Source organism: Tyto alba, unplaced genomic scaffold, assembly GCF_018691265.1.
Source record: "Tyto alba isolate M040663 unplaced genomic scaffold, T.alba_DEE_v4.0 Super-Scaffold_1, whole genome shotgun sequence".
Taxonomy (NCBI): domain Eukaryota; kingdom Metazoa; phylum Chordata; class Aves; order Strigiformes; family Tytonidae; genus Tyto; species Tyto alba.
In genome coordinates, this window is record NW_024881261.1 from 33,540,858 (window position 1) to 33,554,912 (window position 14,055).

A 14,055-nucleotide genomic window follows, 5' to 3' on the forward strand; every position below is an offset into this window, starting at 1 on the left:
GAAATGTGGAAAGCACCACCTAGGAGGATCTGGGACATTTTAGTCTATAAAAGAGAGGACTACATGTCTTCCAACATATAAAATATTGTTAAGGGACCAGTAAGATACTCTTTGCCATGACTGCTATGAATGACAAGAAATAGGCTTAATCTGCAGCAAAGAAATTTTAAGTTGAATATCAGGGGAAGAAATATTGTAACAAAGGATAGTGAACTACTGAAGCTGAGGAACTACAGAATCTCTTCTTTTTAGTGACTATGAAGAAATTAAACATATTGCAAGAGTGGCCTGAGCACAGTTTAATGCAAATGGGTGGACTACCAGCTATCTGAGGCCCTTTGCTGACACACCTTTCCACAACAACCAACAGACTTGCATACTGCAACTCCTGACATTTCAACTCTAGCATTGACCATATGCAGTGTTTTACCAGCTCAGGACCCAAAAATCCACCATCAGATAGACCTGTCCAGCAGAAGCAGATGCTTACATCTATTGTGGGACTGTAGCTTTAGATTTGTGGCACTTGCTGCCATTTTGCAACTGAAATCTTTTAGTATGTGCTGCACTCGTCTTCATTATAAGAATGCAATTAGTCACAAAATGGGGAAGTAAATTAAAAGGATGTGAAATTTTATGCTCTGATCAGGAAAATTAAACAACAAATATTTATACTAGACAATCTCATATGCATTAATTCCTTTCACTTACACATTTATTTGTAAACTTTTACCATATGCATTCAAACATTACTACTCTTGCATTTAAATCAAGTCTACGTGGTATTGTCAAGAAGCACCACAACTACAGTGATCACTCATAAGTAACTGAATAGTACCACTAACATCAAACTACAGATATAGAAGAACAGGAGGAGTTTGGAGGTACAAATAAATTAAGAAGTTAAATTTATACCCCCCCATTTTTTCCTCTATGAAAGAACAGAAAACATAACATTACATCTCTGATTTCATATTCCAAATAATTTAATACATTTCAAACAAAATCACCGTATGACACTTAAAAGGAAACCATAAGCAACAGAAAAAGCAAAACAGGACTATTAAAAAGAGAGGCCTGTGGGATTACAATGTTTCGGCATTCAGAAAATTAAGTGCAGAAGCAAGTTTTTGGTTTGATATGCAAGAATTTAGACTGACTCCTGTTATTAAGCACCCTCCTTGTAGTCAGTGTGAATTTTGCCACTGGCTTCAACTGGAGCAGGAACAGGCATGTTATCAGCAGGCTGTGTTCTTCAGCTAACAATACACTTCCACATTTAAAGATAAAGGAAATCTGTTAAGTGACCTACCCAGAATGGATGGGACTTGAAACAAGGTTAACATTGTCCAAGGTGTCTGCAGCCCAGCTATAGTGTCTGAGAGAATCAGAATCAAACTCCCTTTGAAACGTCAGGTGCTTAAAAACATAATAAAGAAAGATAAATTGAAATCTAAAATTAACATGAAAAAACACTTGTCTTAAATACAAGTTTGTTAATATAATTCTATTAAATTTAGATCTGGCCCCTTTCAACATAACAGTGCTGATACCCCAGGTGTTAAAATTACTAGAAATCCCATAAGAGAAACATGGAATCCACTGACAAATTAATCTTCCATATCATCAAGCATGATTTTTGTTCACTTTTCCTACTTCCTTGAGTTACAACTATGGCTCTCTCCAATCTTTACTTACACCTGCAAGGTTAAAAAGATTGAAAAAAATGTTACCATTTGGACTGCAGTCGTACACCATATAGACAGGCAGTGTAATATTCCCCCGCAGAAACCGCCACTGAATAGACCCTTATTCAAGCAGAACCTGTGAATAACTTCACTGAGAGTTTTAATTGAAACTGTGAATGCACGGCCAAGCTCCTGGTGGGAGGAGGGCTTAGTTTGTCTTTATACACGTACAACCAACACGAACACTGTTTTCTGGAGTGCCACTGTCCCTACTCATCTCTATAAAAATAGCCTTAACCCTGTGAAGCACTGGTACACTGGTGCTATAATTAACTGCCCCATCTGGCAGACGCTGAGGCGTAATTTGTTTCTGGATGCTGCCCGTGGACATGCGCAAGAACACCCAGTGCGCCCTGTGCCCCGCAACAAGGTCTCACACTATAAATCCTCCTATCTGTGTACCACAGCCATTCGAGTAAAATAGTCTTTTTTATTTGTTTCTTTTTCCCCTAGGAAATTAAACAAATGAAATCTTCAAATACTGTATGCCCATATTTCCAGGGTAATATGAAAGCTTCTAAACAATTTAAGAAGCACTGTCAGAGGTTACTTCAACAAAACTGAGTCAAGAAGCTGTCCTGCAGTACAGACAGACTATCTTCTCCCAACATGCTGTTAAAGATGTCAATGTTTCCTGTGAGTAGGTTGTTTTCTGCTACAGGCAAATATACCTAGAGACAGCAGAGTCTGTTAAGTCTAAAACCTCATGAGCTGTTTTCAAATCAGATTCTGTGGGTCCGAGTCAAACCTGAGCTACGCACACTTCTACCCAGGGAAGTTCTGTTATTTCCATCTTTTTTTTTTTTTTTTTTTTTTTAAATGTACTGGCACATAGTAGTACAAATGAATTCATTTGAATGGAAATATTAGCATTAGTAGTAAATCTGGCAAAGTCAGTCATAAACACACGAATATACTTCTGTTGAGAAGTTTCTACAAGATAAGCAAGCAGATAGTGCTCTGTTGTTGGCCAGAACCTGCAACTCTCCCATCACTCTGGTGTTTCCAAAAAACTTTTCTCTTTAGACATTTCTTTTATTTCAAATGAGCAGCCCGTGTTTACTTCCAAAACCCATCAATATTATAATTTACTGCCAATCAACAGAAATATCTGCTGGGTACATCTTTGCTCTGTCATCTGTCCAAAACTGTGGCACATGGCTCAATGCCTCCTTCTTTTGCTACCTTAACACTTTTATTAGCAGTTTTCATTAAAGTTTTTGCTGTAAGATATGTACTTGAGGTCTGATGGTTCAAGCACAGACAACAACAATAATGAGCAAGCTTGCGTGTGCTAAACACCAAAATACACCATCAAACATAAAAGATTAAATGAATGTCATTAAAACAATGGCAATTAAGCAACAGCAGTGGCTTTAATTAGCACCATTTTGAAAAATGTATCATAAATTAGTTTCATGAAGACAGTTTTCTAGCTCTTTCCAACAGAACATTAGGGATTCTCCTACATTTTTGGAAGAGCCCGCAGTTTAGGCAGAAAAGCCATTGGTGTGGATTTCTGCTATTCCAAGCGATCTAACTTTGTAAGAGTTCATACTGAATGAGTTATTACTTTTGATACCAAACAGTGTATGATCTAGACCGTTGGTCTCAGAAGTTATAAAAAATGTAGATAAACAAAAATAAATTTATTCTTTTTCTCAGTGATTAACATTACCATCAAAAATAGGACAAAACAAAGAAACATAAGAGAAAAACCAGCACAATTTAGTGTTTATCATTCAAATGCTTGCTAAGCCATAACAGTGTCACTGCACCGAGGTCCAAGCATGCACTAGGACACATACATCAACAAATAAACGTGGGATTGTGTTTGCTGTAACAGATGAAAAATGCTTAAGTTCTTTCAGCAGTGTGATGCAGAAAACTAAACAGAGCGCCACATAATTTCCAAGGAAATACCACTACTCTAAAATAACCTATGCTGGCATGCTACTGCACTCACCAAGTTATTGTAGGTTCACCTACATACATATACAGGGTTCCTCGGTCTATTCCTTTGTCCTGAGATACTGTCTGTATCTCAGATGACTGTATTTTTTGATGCATTCCTTTCTGACAAAGTACACTCAAACAGATCTTTCGGAAATATTTACAGCCAGCAAAAGCACAAAGCCTGCAGCCAATAATTTTGGCAGAGAAATAGAGTACGAAAAGCTAATGGCCGGACACATGCATCGTACACGCAGCACACATCTGTTGATCTCATTTTGTCAGTCTGTTGAGGTGCTGGATTTTCCAAGGCAGGCAAAAAAACCTTCCTATGTAAATTGCAATATAAGCAGTCCAGATGGTGGTACATCATCGGTGACATCAAATCACAGGATTCATCCTGTGTTTGGTCAGGTCCTGGTGTTCCCTCCCAGGACCGAGAGAGATGAAGTATGCATTGCTAAAGGGCGTGGCATGGTTAGATGCAAATGCATGTATAAAAATACTGATAGTTCTGCTGGCAAGGATCCTGCTGGTTGCATAACTGAATATCCAGGCTGTGCAATATCAGAGTTCAGCAAACAGAAGAATTTGCGCTTTCTCCCAGATGAATTTATCGAGACAGAAGAGATTCATCAAGCTGCTATGTAACTGACAGCCTGATTCATCCTGCCTTTGGCTGATTAAATTCAGAGGCTGATGTAAATTATTCCATGGAGAAAGTCGTTTGGATGTGGTCTGAGTTGCTGCGTCCATGGTAACTCACCAAGACACAGAAATTTTAACTTTGCCCCAGCCAGGTTATGAGGCACAGTATGGCCTGGACTCAGACCTCCCTGTTGAACAGGGTCAGCAATAAACCACCAAATGCAAACAATGAAGACTACTGCAACTTCTCAGGGGATTATTAGAAACTCTTCTTCAATACACAACGTGTCATGCTGGTAGTCAGGTTCAGTAAAGACTGGTTTCAAATCTTCCTAGTTTGACCCTTTTAAGACTCCCAAGTCTCCCACTGATCTTGGGGAGAGGTGGCCATAGGATCTTCTGTTTTAACCTGATCAAGAGGTTGACAAATTCCCTTACTCTTTTATATATTTATATTTTTTATATAATTAATTCCCTTTGCTCTGAGACTTTGCTGTTGCCATGATCTCCAGACAGGTCTGAACTTATGGAAACGGAAAATGCAGATAGGCAATGGCTCACTCCTTCAAAGTAGTGCGATACCCTAAAACAGCCTTAACTTCTATCAGTTTCCAGACGGACTTTCAGGATGTTGGTTTTGATCCACCATGATCTTTGTTCCCACGAATTCCATTGCTGGAACACAAGGTGACTTTTTTCCTTGTTTTCTATTGCCGTAGCAGAGATTACCTAGAAGCCCAGTAACATACAGAGGGAGGGATGGGAAAGAGGCAGGGGTATTCTTCATTTCCCAAATGCACTCCTCCCACTTCAGCCAAAGAGCTGTAAAGCCTACCACCATAGGTATGAGCTGGGCTGAAGAACACAGTGATTCCAGAGGATGGATATGTTTTTTGTCAGGACTTCGAGGTCTGCAGAAACCATAGCAGAAAATTTTAGCCGGGGTCCAATTTTCTTGAAGATAGTTTGTTGCTTTCCTGTCATTTGTTTTTCAGGGGATCATAGTTTTACTAATCTCTCAAGACAGGACTGACATTTTTTTCCCACTACCACCTTCACCATTCCTGATCCCCTCCTGGACTCGAAAAACTTGAATCTTGTCTAGAGGATTAGGATTAGAATAACATTTACAACTAGACTGTCAGCCAGGCCTCCAACCTGGCTTCATTTTACGTGACAAATTTGGACCGGTACTGAACTGCAATAATTGCACAATCATTGCTGGACAAAAACCGGAATCACAAAAATATGAAGACTGTAAATGCAATGAAAACAGCCTACACTACTGCTCAGCCGCAGCATTAGGAGGTTTTCTTATTTGTTGCCTTCTCAGATCAAGAGTCAGCACTGCCCAAGATCCTCCAGAAAGCAGAGGTCTGTGACCACTCGTAGAAACTAAGAAGTTTGCCCTAAAGTAGAGCTCCTATACATGATGTGATGTCACTGCAACACCTCCATGTACAGGTAAGTAATTCTTATTTTTCTAGTGAAACTTTGTAATACAAAACAGGTTAATGGTGCACACTTTGAACAATGTTCTTTAGGAGTTATTCAGTTCAGCGTTGGTTTTAAGTCTTGTTATGCGATAAAATGCACTCTAGCTACTAAATCAATGCCATTTACTTTGATGGTAATCACAAAAATAGCCAGAATCATAAAAAAATATCATATATTCTTAGACTGAAGAGTCTTCCTCTCCTCTGAAATTTCCATCATATCAAGAAGACTTAATGAAGTCTTCAGGAGGACGAAGTGTCAGAGTAACTTTAGGTTCTCAATCCTGAAAGACCACTTCTTGTTCCCAGTGCCAGTAGTTGCAGATTTTATTTTCTGACTTCAAAACAAGCAAAGGCAACAAAATTACTGCTATGTAGGGTTCAGAAACTCTCCCTAGGTGGCTGTTGCAAATGAAAGTTATTGGAGGTTTACAGCATTTCACTTGAAAGTAACAATCTAACAATAAACACTCGGTTGCTAAAGACAGAATCCAATTTCCTCCATTGTTATAATGCTACCAAAACCACCTGCAAAAGCTATAGTAAAACTGGATAATTTATACTATGCTAGAATTTACAAATCAATACAATCAAGGTTTAAAACACAGGAGTCCTGCTCTGTGGACCCCTTTCCCCATGAAAGCGTCCTCAGAGATCAATAACCCTTCCGTGCAGGAACACCTGCCACTGCTGAGAGGTTCCTCTGTGAACATGTCAGGGGAAAACCTCTGTTTCATTACAATCCACCTTATATGCTTTTCCAGGACATAAACAACAGTTCCACTCCACGGTCCTTGAATTCCCAAGCAAAGATTTCTATGTGAATTGTTATTCAACCTCCTAGCAGATCTCTGGCTTCTGTTTATCAAGAAACTCCTAAATAATTCAGTTAGATTTGAAAATCTGAAGCAAGTCTACCAACCTAAATGCTGAGGAACTCGCAAACAAAGCATACAGTACCCCAACATTTGAAGCATTAGCGATGTGAAGGACTTTCCCATGCTACAATTAGGTCAAAAGATTCTGCTTTTGTCATATTAGTCATTGCCCAAATGTTTGGAAGATAGGTAAACTGGTTAGCGCATAATAGCTTAATCTTTACAAGGCCGAATTCTTCCCAGGGGTGGAAAAACAAGGACAGCAGTTGGAGTTCTGTCCAGGCAGATAGAACAGGTGAACATAATCCCTGGGCTATGAGTACAGACAAAGGTTGCTCAGTGTAAAACACATTGCTCCCAGCTTATCAAAACTCTCTCTAAGGATACACATAGCATTAAGCTGACAGAAGATCCCATTGAATTTAGTGGACAACCCCATATGCAGAAATGTAACTCGTCCCTTAGAGACCCTTTTGGTTTGGGACCCCATCTCTTGCAGGATCAAAACCACAATGTGGTAAACCCACAATTTCTTTCTCTCATCAACCTTCTTTCCCTTTTCAACAGTTAAGAGAGTAGCAATAGTCTCTGCAAGCGCGGCTGGGGGCTGCAGCCTGTCATCCCCTACAAATATGAAGCACGAATACCTGGTGGGAGAGATGCAGCACATACCTGATCCTTTGCTGGTACCAGCAGTTCTTCAATCATCATGCTGTCTCGGGCGTAAGAACTTCTGTTCAGCGTGTAGGACCTATCCGAACTGAAGGAGCGGAGGCTGTTGTATTTACCATTTATCATTGAAAGTGCAGGTGACAATGAGATGAACAAAAAATAAAAATAAAAAAATTAATACATGCAACTTCCAGGGATAGCATAAGATGGCAAAATATACATAATCTGTGAAATAAATACCAGGGAAAAAATGGAATAATAAATATCTGACTACAGTTAAATATCCTCTTCCCTACAATGTACATAAGCAAAATCACAACAGACGTTTACTGCTTTGGCAGTAATGCCGTGGCCTCAGAATAAATACAGAAAAGTGTATTCAAGTGTTTAGTTGAACTTTGATAAATGTCTTCATGTCCTAATCTTGAAAGGAGACCCATGAAGGCAGGTCCTGGGGGAACTGTGGGTAGGTTACAGCGCCTGCCCGTGTGGCTCAGATTGCTGAAGCAGGTTTAACTAAGAGCAAGTTTTATGGGTTGTCATTCTGTTTGTGGCTGAACCACTTTTGACTTTGTTATAAACACTCTAGTTCTTCATTTATTTAGAAAAAAGGATAATAATTTTGACATTTAAAGAAAGAAGAAACTTGCTTATTGATTATTAAATACAGATTCCAGTGCTCTGGGGATTATTTGGTGCATGTTAGATTACTTAGAAATAACTAGAATCACCCTGAATCTATTCCAATTAAAGCAACATAGGAGTGCATTACACTTAACCCTGGAAGATACATTATGGTATGTGCTAAAAACATGCTGCAGGCCTAGACATGCTTGCTACGTGACAAAAAATAAAGTAGTAAAAAACATGAATTAATAAAAAGCAACATCCAACAACATATTACACTTTTGAACTAGCAACACTTTTCAGACTCAAAACTCTACAACTCATTTCATGCATTTTTGTAATTGCTAATCGAACTTTCCTAGTCCCTCAGCACACGTTCCTCCTTGTGCTGGAAGCAGAACTGGGACCTTAATTACACACTGTAGGCATATGTTAAGCAGACTTGTACATGATAAACTGCATAAAGAAATCAAGTTACATTTGTTATAACAGGGGATTATTCTCTAAGGCTGAGCTCACACCCCCACCCAACGCAAAAGCATATTACTTTAAAATGCTGAATACAATGAAGATGAGCAATGGCAGCAGCAGAAAGATGTAACACGATGCCATGCCTTCTTACCTGACTTTTGGACTAAAGCAATTTACAGTGGAAAAGAAACAGGAGAAATAGAAAGCAAAGAATCAGACAGGAAAAGCAAGATGTTATGGCTGGATGGCTTATATATTTAATGTGTTTATTTCTTAATGTTACACTCAGAATCAGCAGTAAGATACATCCACAGAATACTTTTTGCTAAATAAGGAACTTCACAGGAAAAACACTGTATTTGTCTCCTCTGAGCATAACATGTGCAATGTAAAAAATGAGCTACGCAGCAACAAATAGTAATGGCACTGCTAAAATCAGAAGCATGGGAATATTAGATTTCCCTCAAAGAAAAGATAACATGATATTGAGCCCTCGGATCTACCTAACAGTTCTGGACTGTGAAATGCTGCTCTCCCACACGCACAGTGAGAATTTAGACATGTGCGGGAGAGTACTGCAACGAGTGAAAAGGTGTCCTGTGAGTAAGTCAGCGCCCAGCTCTGTACACAAAGCGCGCTGCCTCGCCACTGCCACTGCGGTGCTTCGGGACTGACCACATCTGATAGTGCTGTATGGTGACCTTGCTCACGCCGACTTCTGCTTAAAAGCAGCATGCCAGCTTTGTTAATTAAGTTTACAAAGACCTAAGATTCTCCCTTCAGATCCGTTTTGCTGATTTGCCAGCTAATGGGCTATTTAAATGCACTTTGGCATTCCTCGTGAACGTATTATCACATAAATACTTATTAACTTACCTAAAAATTGTAAGTGAAGCAAAATATGGCTGGGGACTATGAAAGAGCAAATTTGCACTGCATTGCTTGCATTTCTAATGCAACCATAACAAACAAGACTGAGGGGCAGACATCTAAGCTTTACCTTATGGGAGTTGCCATTTGCTGTTAGACAATGAACTCACTTTTTAAAACAGATCTTTAAACTACAGCATAGGAAAAAGTCCTCGGGGTTCTAGCTTATGAGGTTTAATTATTAGCTTCAGTACGATTCGCCTGTCAGTAAATACACTGCAAATCCACAACTATGGAAGTAATCTCTGCTCATACAGCTTTAAGTGTTTTGAGCAACACACACTGCAGGCTTTAGCAAGAATCAAAAATGAAATCTAAAGCGTTGATCTAGAAACACCCGAGTTGAAATCAACATTAGTCAGATACTGTACTAAGCTTACAATATTTTATCGGGTTCACAGAAACTCTGGCCTGTTTTCTGTAACAGGTAATCTGTTCCCTGTCAAATGAAACCCTGCAACAAATTCAGGGTACACCTGCTTTTTTACTTTTGGCAGCCTTTTCCTTTAATATTGGCTATCTCGGCAGGATTACTCGCTAGAACCCTTAAAGAAATAAAAGCACCCAAACAGCAAAATGATTTTCATTCAGTTTTTCTGGCATTTACATTCTTTGGCTAAATTAGGCCACTAAGGAACACTCTAATGTGAGTATCAATCTGACCAGCAGTAGTGAAAATAAACGTGGTTTTGCTGGCTGTTTTAGAACAGTTTCTAGACCAGTTACAAACTGCTAGCAGAGGTGCCTTGGAGATGTTCAGAGTGTGAGTAGGTACCAGAAAAAGTGAAGAGTTACTTTTCTGTATCATTGCCATAAGAAGCCAACATGAACAAAGAATACAAAACAAAACTGCAATGAGCATATGCTTTAAAGGCGCAGTATTATCGTAACACGGAAGTACACCCCCTCTACTTTGTTTCGAAATAGACACCAGCTTTGTGTGAAAGAGCGCGTTTGGTTTGTAAAAACTTGTAACTGTGGTGACAAGAAAACACGAGAAACAGCAAATACAATACCTGGCAGAGCGGGCTCCCAGGCTGAAGCCCATGTATCCTTCAGCAGGCAAAGAATCATCTCCCAACTCTTTCAGATCCTGGGGTCCGAGGTATTTGTCCGTATCACCTGTCATTGCATCCTCACCTGCCAGTACAAAAGCCAGGCTGAAATCAGAAGCTACATGTGTTGTAAATGTTTGTGTGCTTAGTAAGTCATAACGCCCTTCTCTGCCCGCCAACAAGGAATCAATCCCATCACCCCCACTTTCCCCAAGGCTCTTTCCATGTAGTACGTCAATCATCCACCCCCTGAATGGGCCTGAGAAAATAATTTTATTGGGGGCAAACGTAAGAAGCAAAACTCCACCTTGACGTAAATCCAATGAAAAGTTATACGAGGGATGACTTTTGCCCAGTCGTTTAAGCAAGCTAAAGAGTTCTACCGTACCTTGCACCACTGCACTCACTGTTGCTTCCCTTACCAAACAGACCGAGCTGACAAACTAAAGTTAGGCTCTTTCGTATGGAAAAAAACCCAAAACCAAACAACAAAAAACTTGGCTGTGAGAGAGCCTGTTTGCTCACCAGCACTGAAAAGTGCAGCAAGCCTGAATGGACGGGGCAAAAGAAGAGGCGGGCCTTCCACCTTAGGCATCTCTCACTAACTTTTGCAAGTTTGCATGCAAGACGGGGATTTTTTTTTTTTTTTAATTATTTAATATTTTAATGAACTGCTTCACGCTCCCGGGCCGATTTTCTGCAGGTAAGTGCTCGGTGAGGCCGTCGGGGACGAGGGCCGAGCTCCGGCCAGGCGGGAGCAGAACAAAGCCCCGCGCTGGGCAGCCCCAAACCTCCCCGCCCCGCCACCCCCCCCGGGCAGCCCGAACCCCCCCCCCGCCCTGGGGCAGCCCCAACCCCCCCGCCGCGGGGCACCACCCGGCGGACACCGCCCCAGGAGCGGACAGTTAGGTTTTTTAGCAAAAATCTGAAAGGAAGGAAAAGTTGGAAAAGTTAAATCCCCGGAGAGGAGGGCAGAGGCCGCAAAGGGTTAACGGAGCAGCTCGCTTTCGTTGGGAGCATTTGCATACCATTACATCATGCAAACCTACATTCCTGCATTGACACAGCAAGTCCAAAATATGTCTTTTGCGGTTGTAGGATTTTTTTTTTACCACCCCCCCCCCCCCCCCCCCTTGTTCCCTGAACAACCCCGAGTGGAGCTCCCTCCCCGCCGGCGCTGACACCCCGCTCCTTTGTTGGGACCGCACTTTCTTTCGGTGTGTAAAACTTGCCCACCAGAGAACTTTTAACAGCGTGGTCACGAAGGTGGGTGATGCCGCAGCCCCGGCTCTACGTCCCCCACTTTCATTCAAGGAGTTCAGACTAGTTTCCATTCACTTCGCTCAGGAAACCACAGGCGAGCTCTGGTTTTAAACTTAACAATCAATTCTAAAAATACACCTTCAGCTACTGCTTTGCAAACGCCAAACAAACAGAGCAACTTTCTCCTCCAGCCCAGCAACAACCAGTATTTTAAGCAACAGTTTAAAAGCCAGAATGTTCGTAATATCCCAGAAAGCATTCAAAAAAACCCAGAAACAGAAACATGATATATTAAGTGAAACTTTAAAAAGTCTTACTGTTTTGGAAAGCCATTTTCACCAGTCTGGTCTATAAGAATTTTTTCCCTGGTGTTTCCAAGAATTCCTATTAGTCCTATTAGTCCTTAAGCAGTGATTTAGAGTTAATCTCCAAACCAGCACAAGCAAACTAATCCCTGTGGGTCATATTCGCTTTCCACACAACAACTGAGATCTTCTTAACATCTTGATCTCTTCGTATGTATTTTAGGACACGTGCATCTTTGTCCTCTCAACTCAGATCAAAGTTCGTTGCAAATATGAAACAAAATGAACAATAACGACTACAGTTTATAAGAAATTATAATTAAAAAAAAAAAAAAAAAGCCCCTTTTAATCACTCTGCAGACATCCCTTTAAAGCTTCTGCTGATTGGATTACAGCCTCCCTTGGCAAGCCTCTTGAATGGTGACATAAATGCAGGCACTCCAGTTATTTGTATGTAAATAGGGGTGCTGCGAGGGTGTAGTTTTTCTGTAACCCGATCCCGGGGGCTGAGCAGGGAGCGCGGAGCTGCGCCGCGCTCCGCCCGCCCCCGCGGGGCCCGGGGCAGGGCCCCCCCCGCCCCCCCGCGAGCCCCAGCTGCCCCGTGGGTGCCGCGGCGGGGTGTGGGTGCTGCTCCCCCCACTCGCTCTCCGCCCCCCGGCCGGCGTGGGGTGCTCGTGGGTGCCGAGGGGAAAGCGAGGCGCTTGCAAAAAAGGGGACCGTGTGGCCCAGAGAGGGCGAGGGGGCCGGGCGACTTTAAGCAACTGCCAACTGGGCCAGTAAATTTGGAAACTTCTGCCCTCACAACACCTGAAGACAAGCGCTGCGCCACTGTAAGGAACAGGCGAGGCATTTTCTGTATGAGCATCATTTGTCGAAGGCAAGGTGGGGAATGATAAAAACCTTATTCCAAACTGAGCTGCAAAATACATTAGATGTTATCCTGCTCTGCAGCTAATCCAGCCAGAGCAGGGTTACTCTGATGAAATGCTCTCATCAAAGGTAAAGCTGCATCTAGGAGGGGTAATTTCAAAGAATTCCAGACATTGTTTTGTGATCGTGGGAGGCTGGAGCAAAATGGGTGGTACACGTTTCAGCAATCCCACTCTGTTTAATTACGTGCCACAGCCTAATCCTCTGCGTATCAGGGAAGGAGCAGAGTCCTTGCCCACAGCACGCTGTATTCCTGCAGAGAGAGGTCCCATGGAAAAGTGAAGACAAAATTAACCTCTGAACGCAAACGGTAGAGGAATGCCCCCAAAAGTCAAAGCAAAGGCCCATCAATTCTAGTATACCCTGTCTCTGACAGCAGTCACGCTTCACAGAACAGAATAAGAACATGAAACAGTGGAAGTCCTCTGGGACATTTTTCGACCTGGCAGTGATTTAAGCACATATTTTCTAAACCCGCAAGAGGTCTGTATAGTCATGAACAGGTATTTTTTCCCCCCCTTTTTAAATTCTTCCAGCTACACTTTGAACTCACATAAACTTTTTGTGTTCCCCACACCAAGGATGTGTGCAAGGAGTCATACAATTCAACTGCCTGTTGCAGGAAGAGCAGCCCTTTTAAACCGAATCTGCCTCTTGCTGGTTCCACTGTCAGCCCCTATTCTTGACCCTCTGGAGAGACAGCAAGCATTACTGCTCGCTTTACCACTCACTATTTTATACATTCTAGCCTACCCCTCATTCAGCTTTTTTTCTGGGATAGACAGTTCTACTCTCTTTACTCCTTTCTCCCTGAGCAGCTTTTCCATACCTCTCATCACCTTTTCCCATGTTTTCCCCGTTTTTCTGGTCCCTCAGCACGTCTCCTACAGCTGGGAATTGCAAGAGCACAGGGTAGGTGCTCTTTTTAGAGGCCAGTGAGAAATACAGGCTCTCTGGCAACAGGAGAGAAGGCATCATGTGGCTTGGGAAAAGTCCCAGACAAAATTTAATCATAGCCTGGGATCCAAATGGGCATTTGTCATTGGCTTTGCTAAAGATCCCTGAAGCTTTTGCCACTC

At 41.8% G+C, this 14,055-nt stretch overlaps 1 protein-coding gene across 23 annotated transcripts in view; it reads right to left on the minus strand.

Moving 5' to 3' along the window:
- The window catches only part of ANK3 (ankyrin 3), a 279,582-nt gene that overhangs the window by 63,593 nt on the left and 201,934 nt on the right, over positions 1 to 14,055 (minus strand). For 13 of the 23 annotated variants that reach the window (XM_033004260.2, XM_033004255.2, XM_033004254.2 and 10 more), the window contains 3 exons: positions 10,440 to 10,563; positions 7,396 to 7,498; positions 1,313 to 1,419 (listed from right to left, as the gene is read on the minus strand). In XM_033004260.2, coding sequence (XP_032860151.1) covers positions 1,313 to 1,419; positions 7,396 to 7,498; positions 10,440 to 10,563 — 334 coding nt within the window. Of the gene's footprint in view, positions 1 to 1,312; positions 1,420 to 7,395; positions 7,499 to 8,644; positions 8,657 to 10,439; positions 10,564 to 10,866; positions 10,968 to 12,058; positions 12,280 to 14,055 lie in introns of those variants that run through there. The other 10 variants (XM_033004248.2, XM_033004250.2, XM_033004246.2 and 7 more) reach the window with 4 other exon arrangements.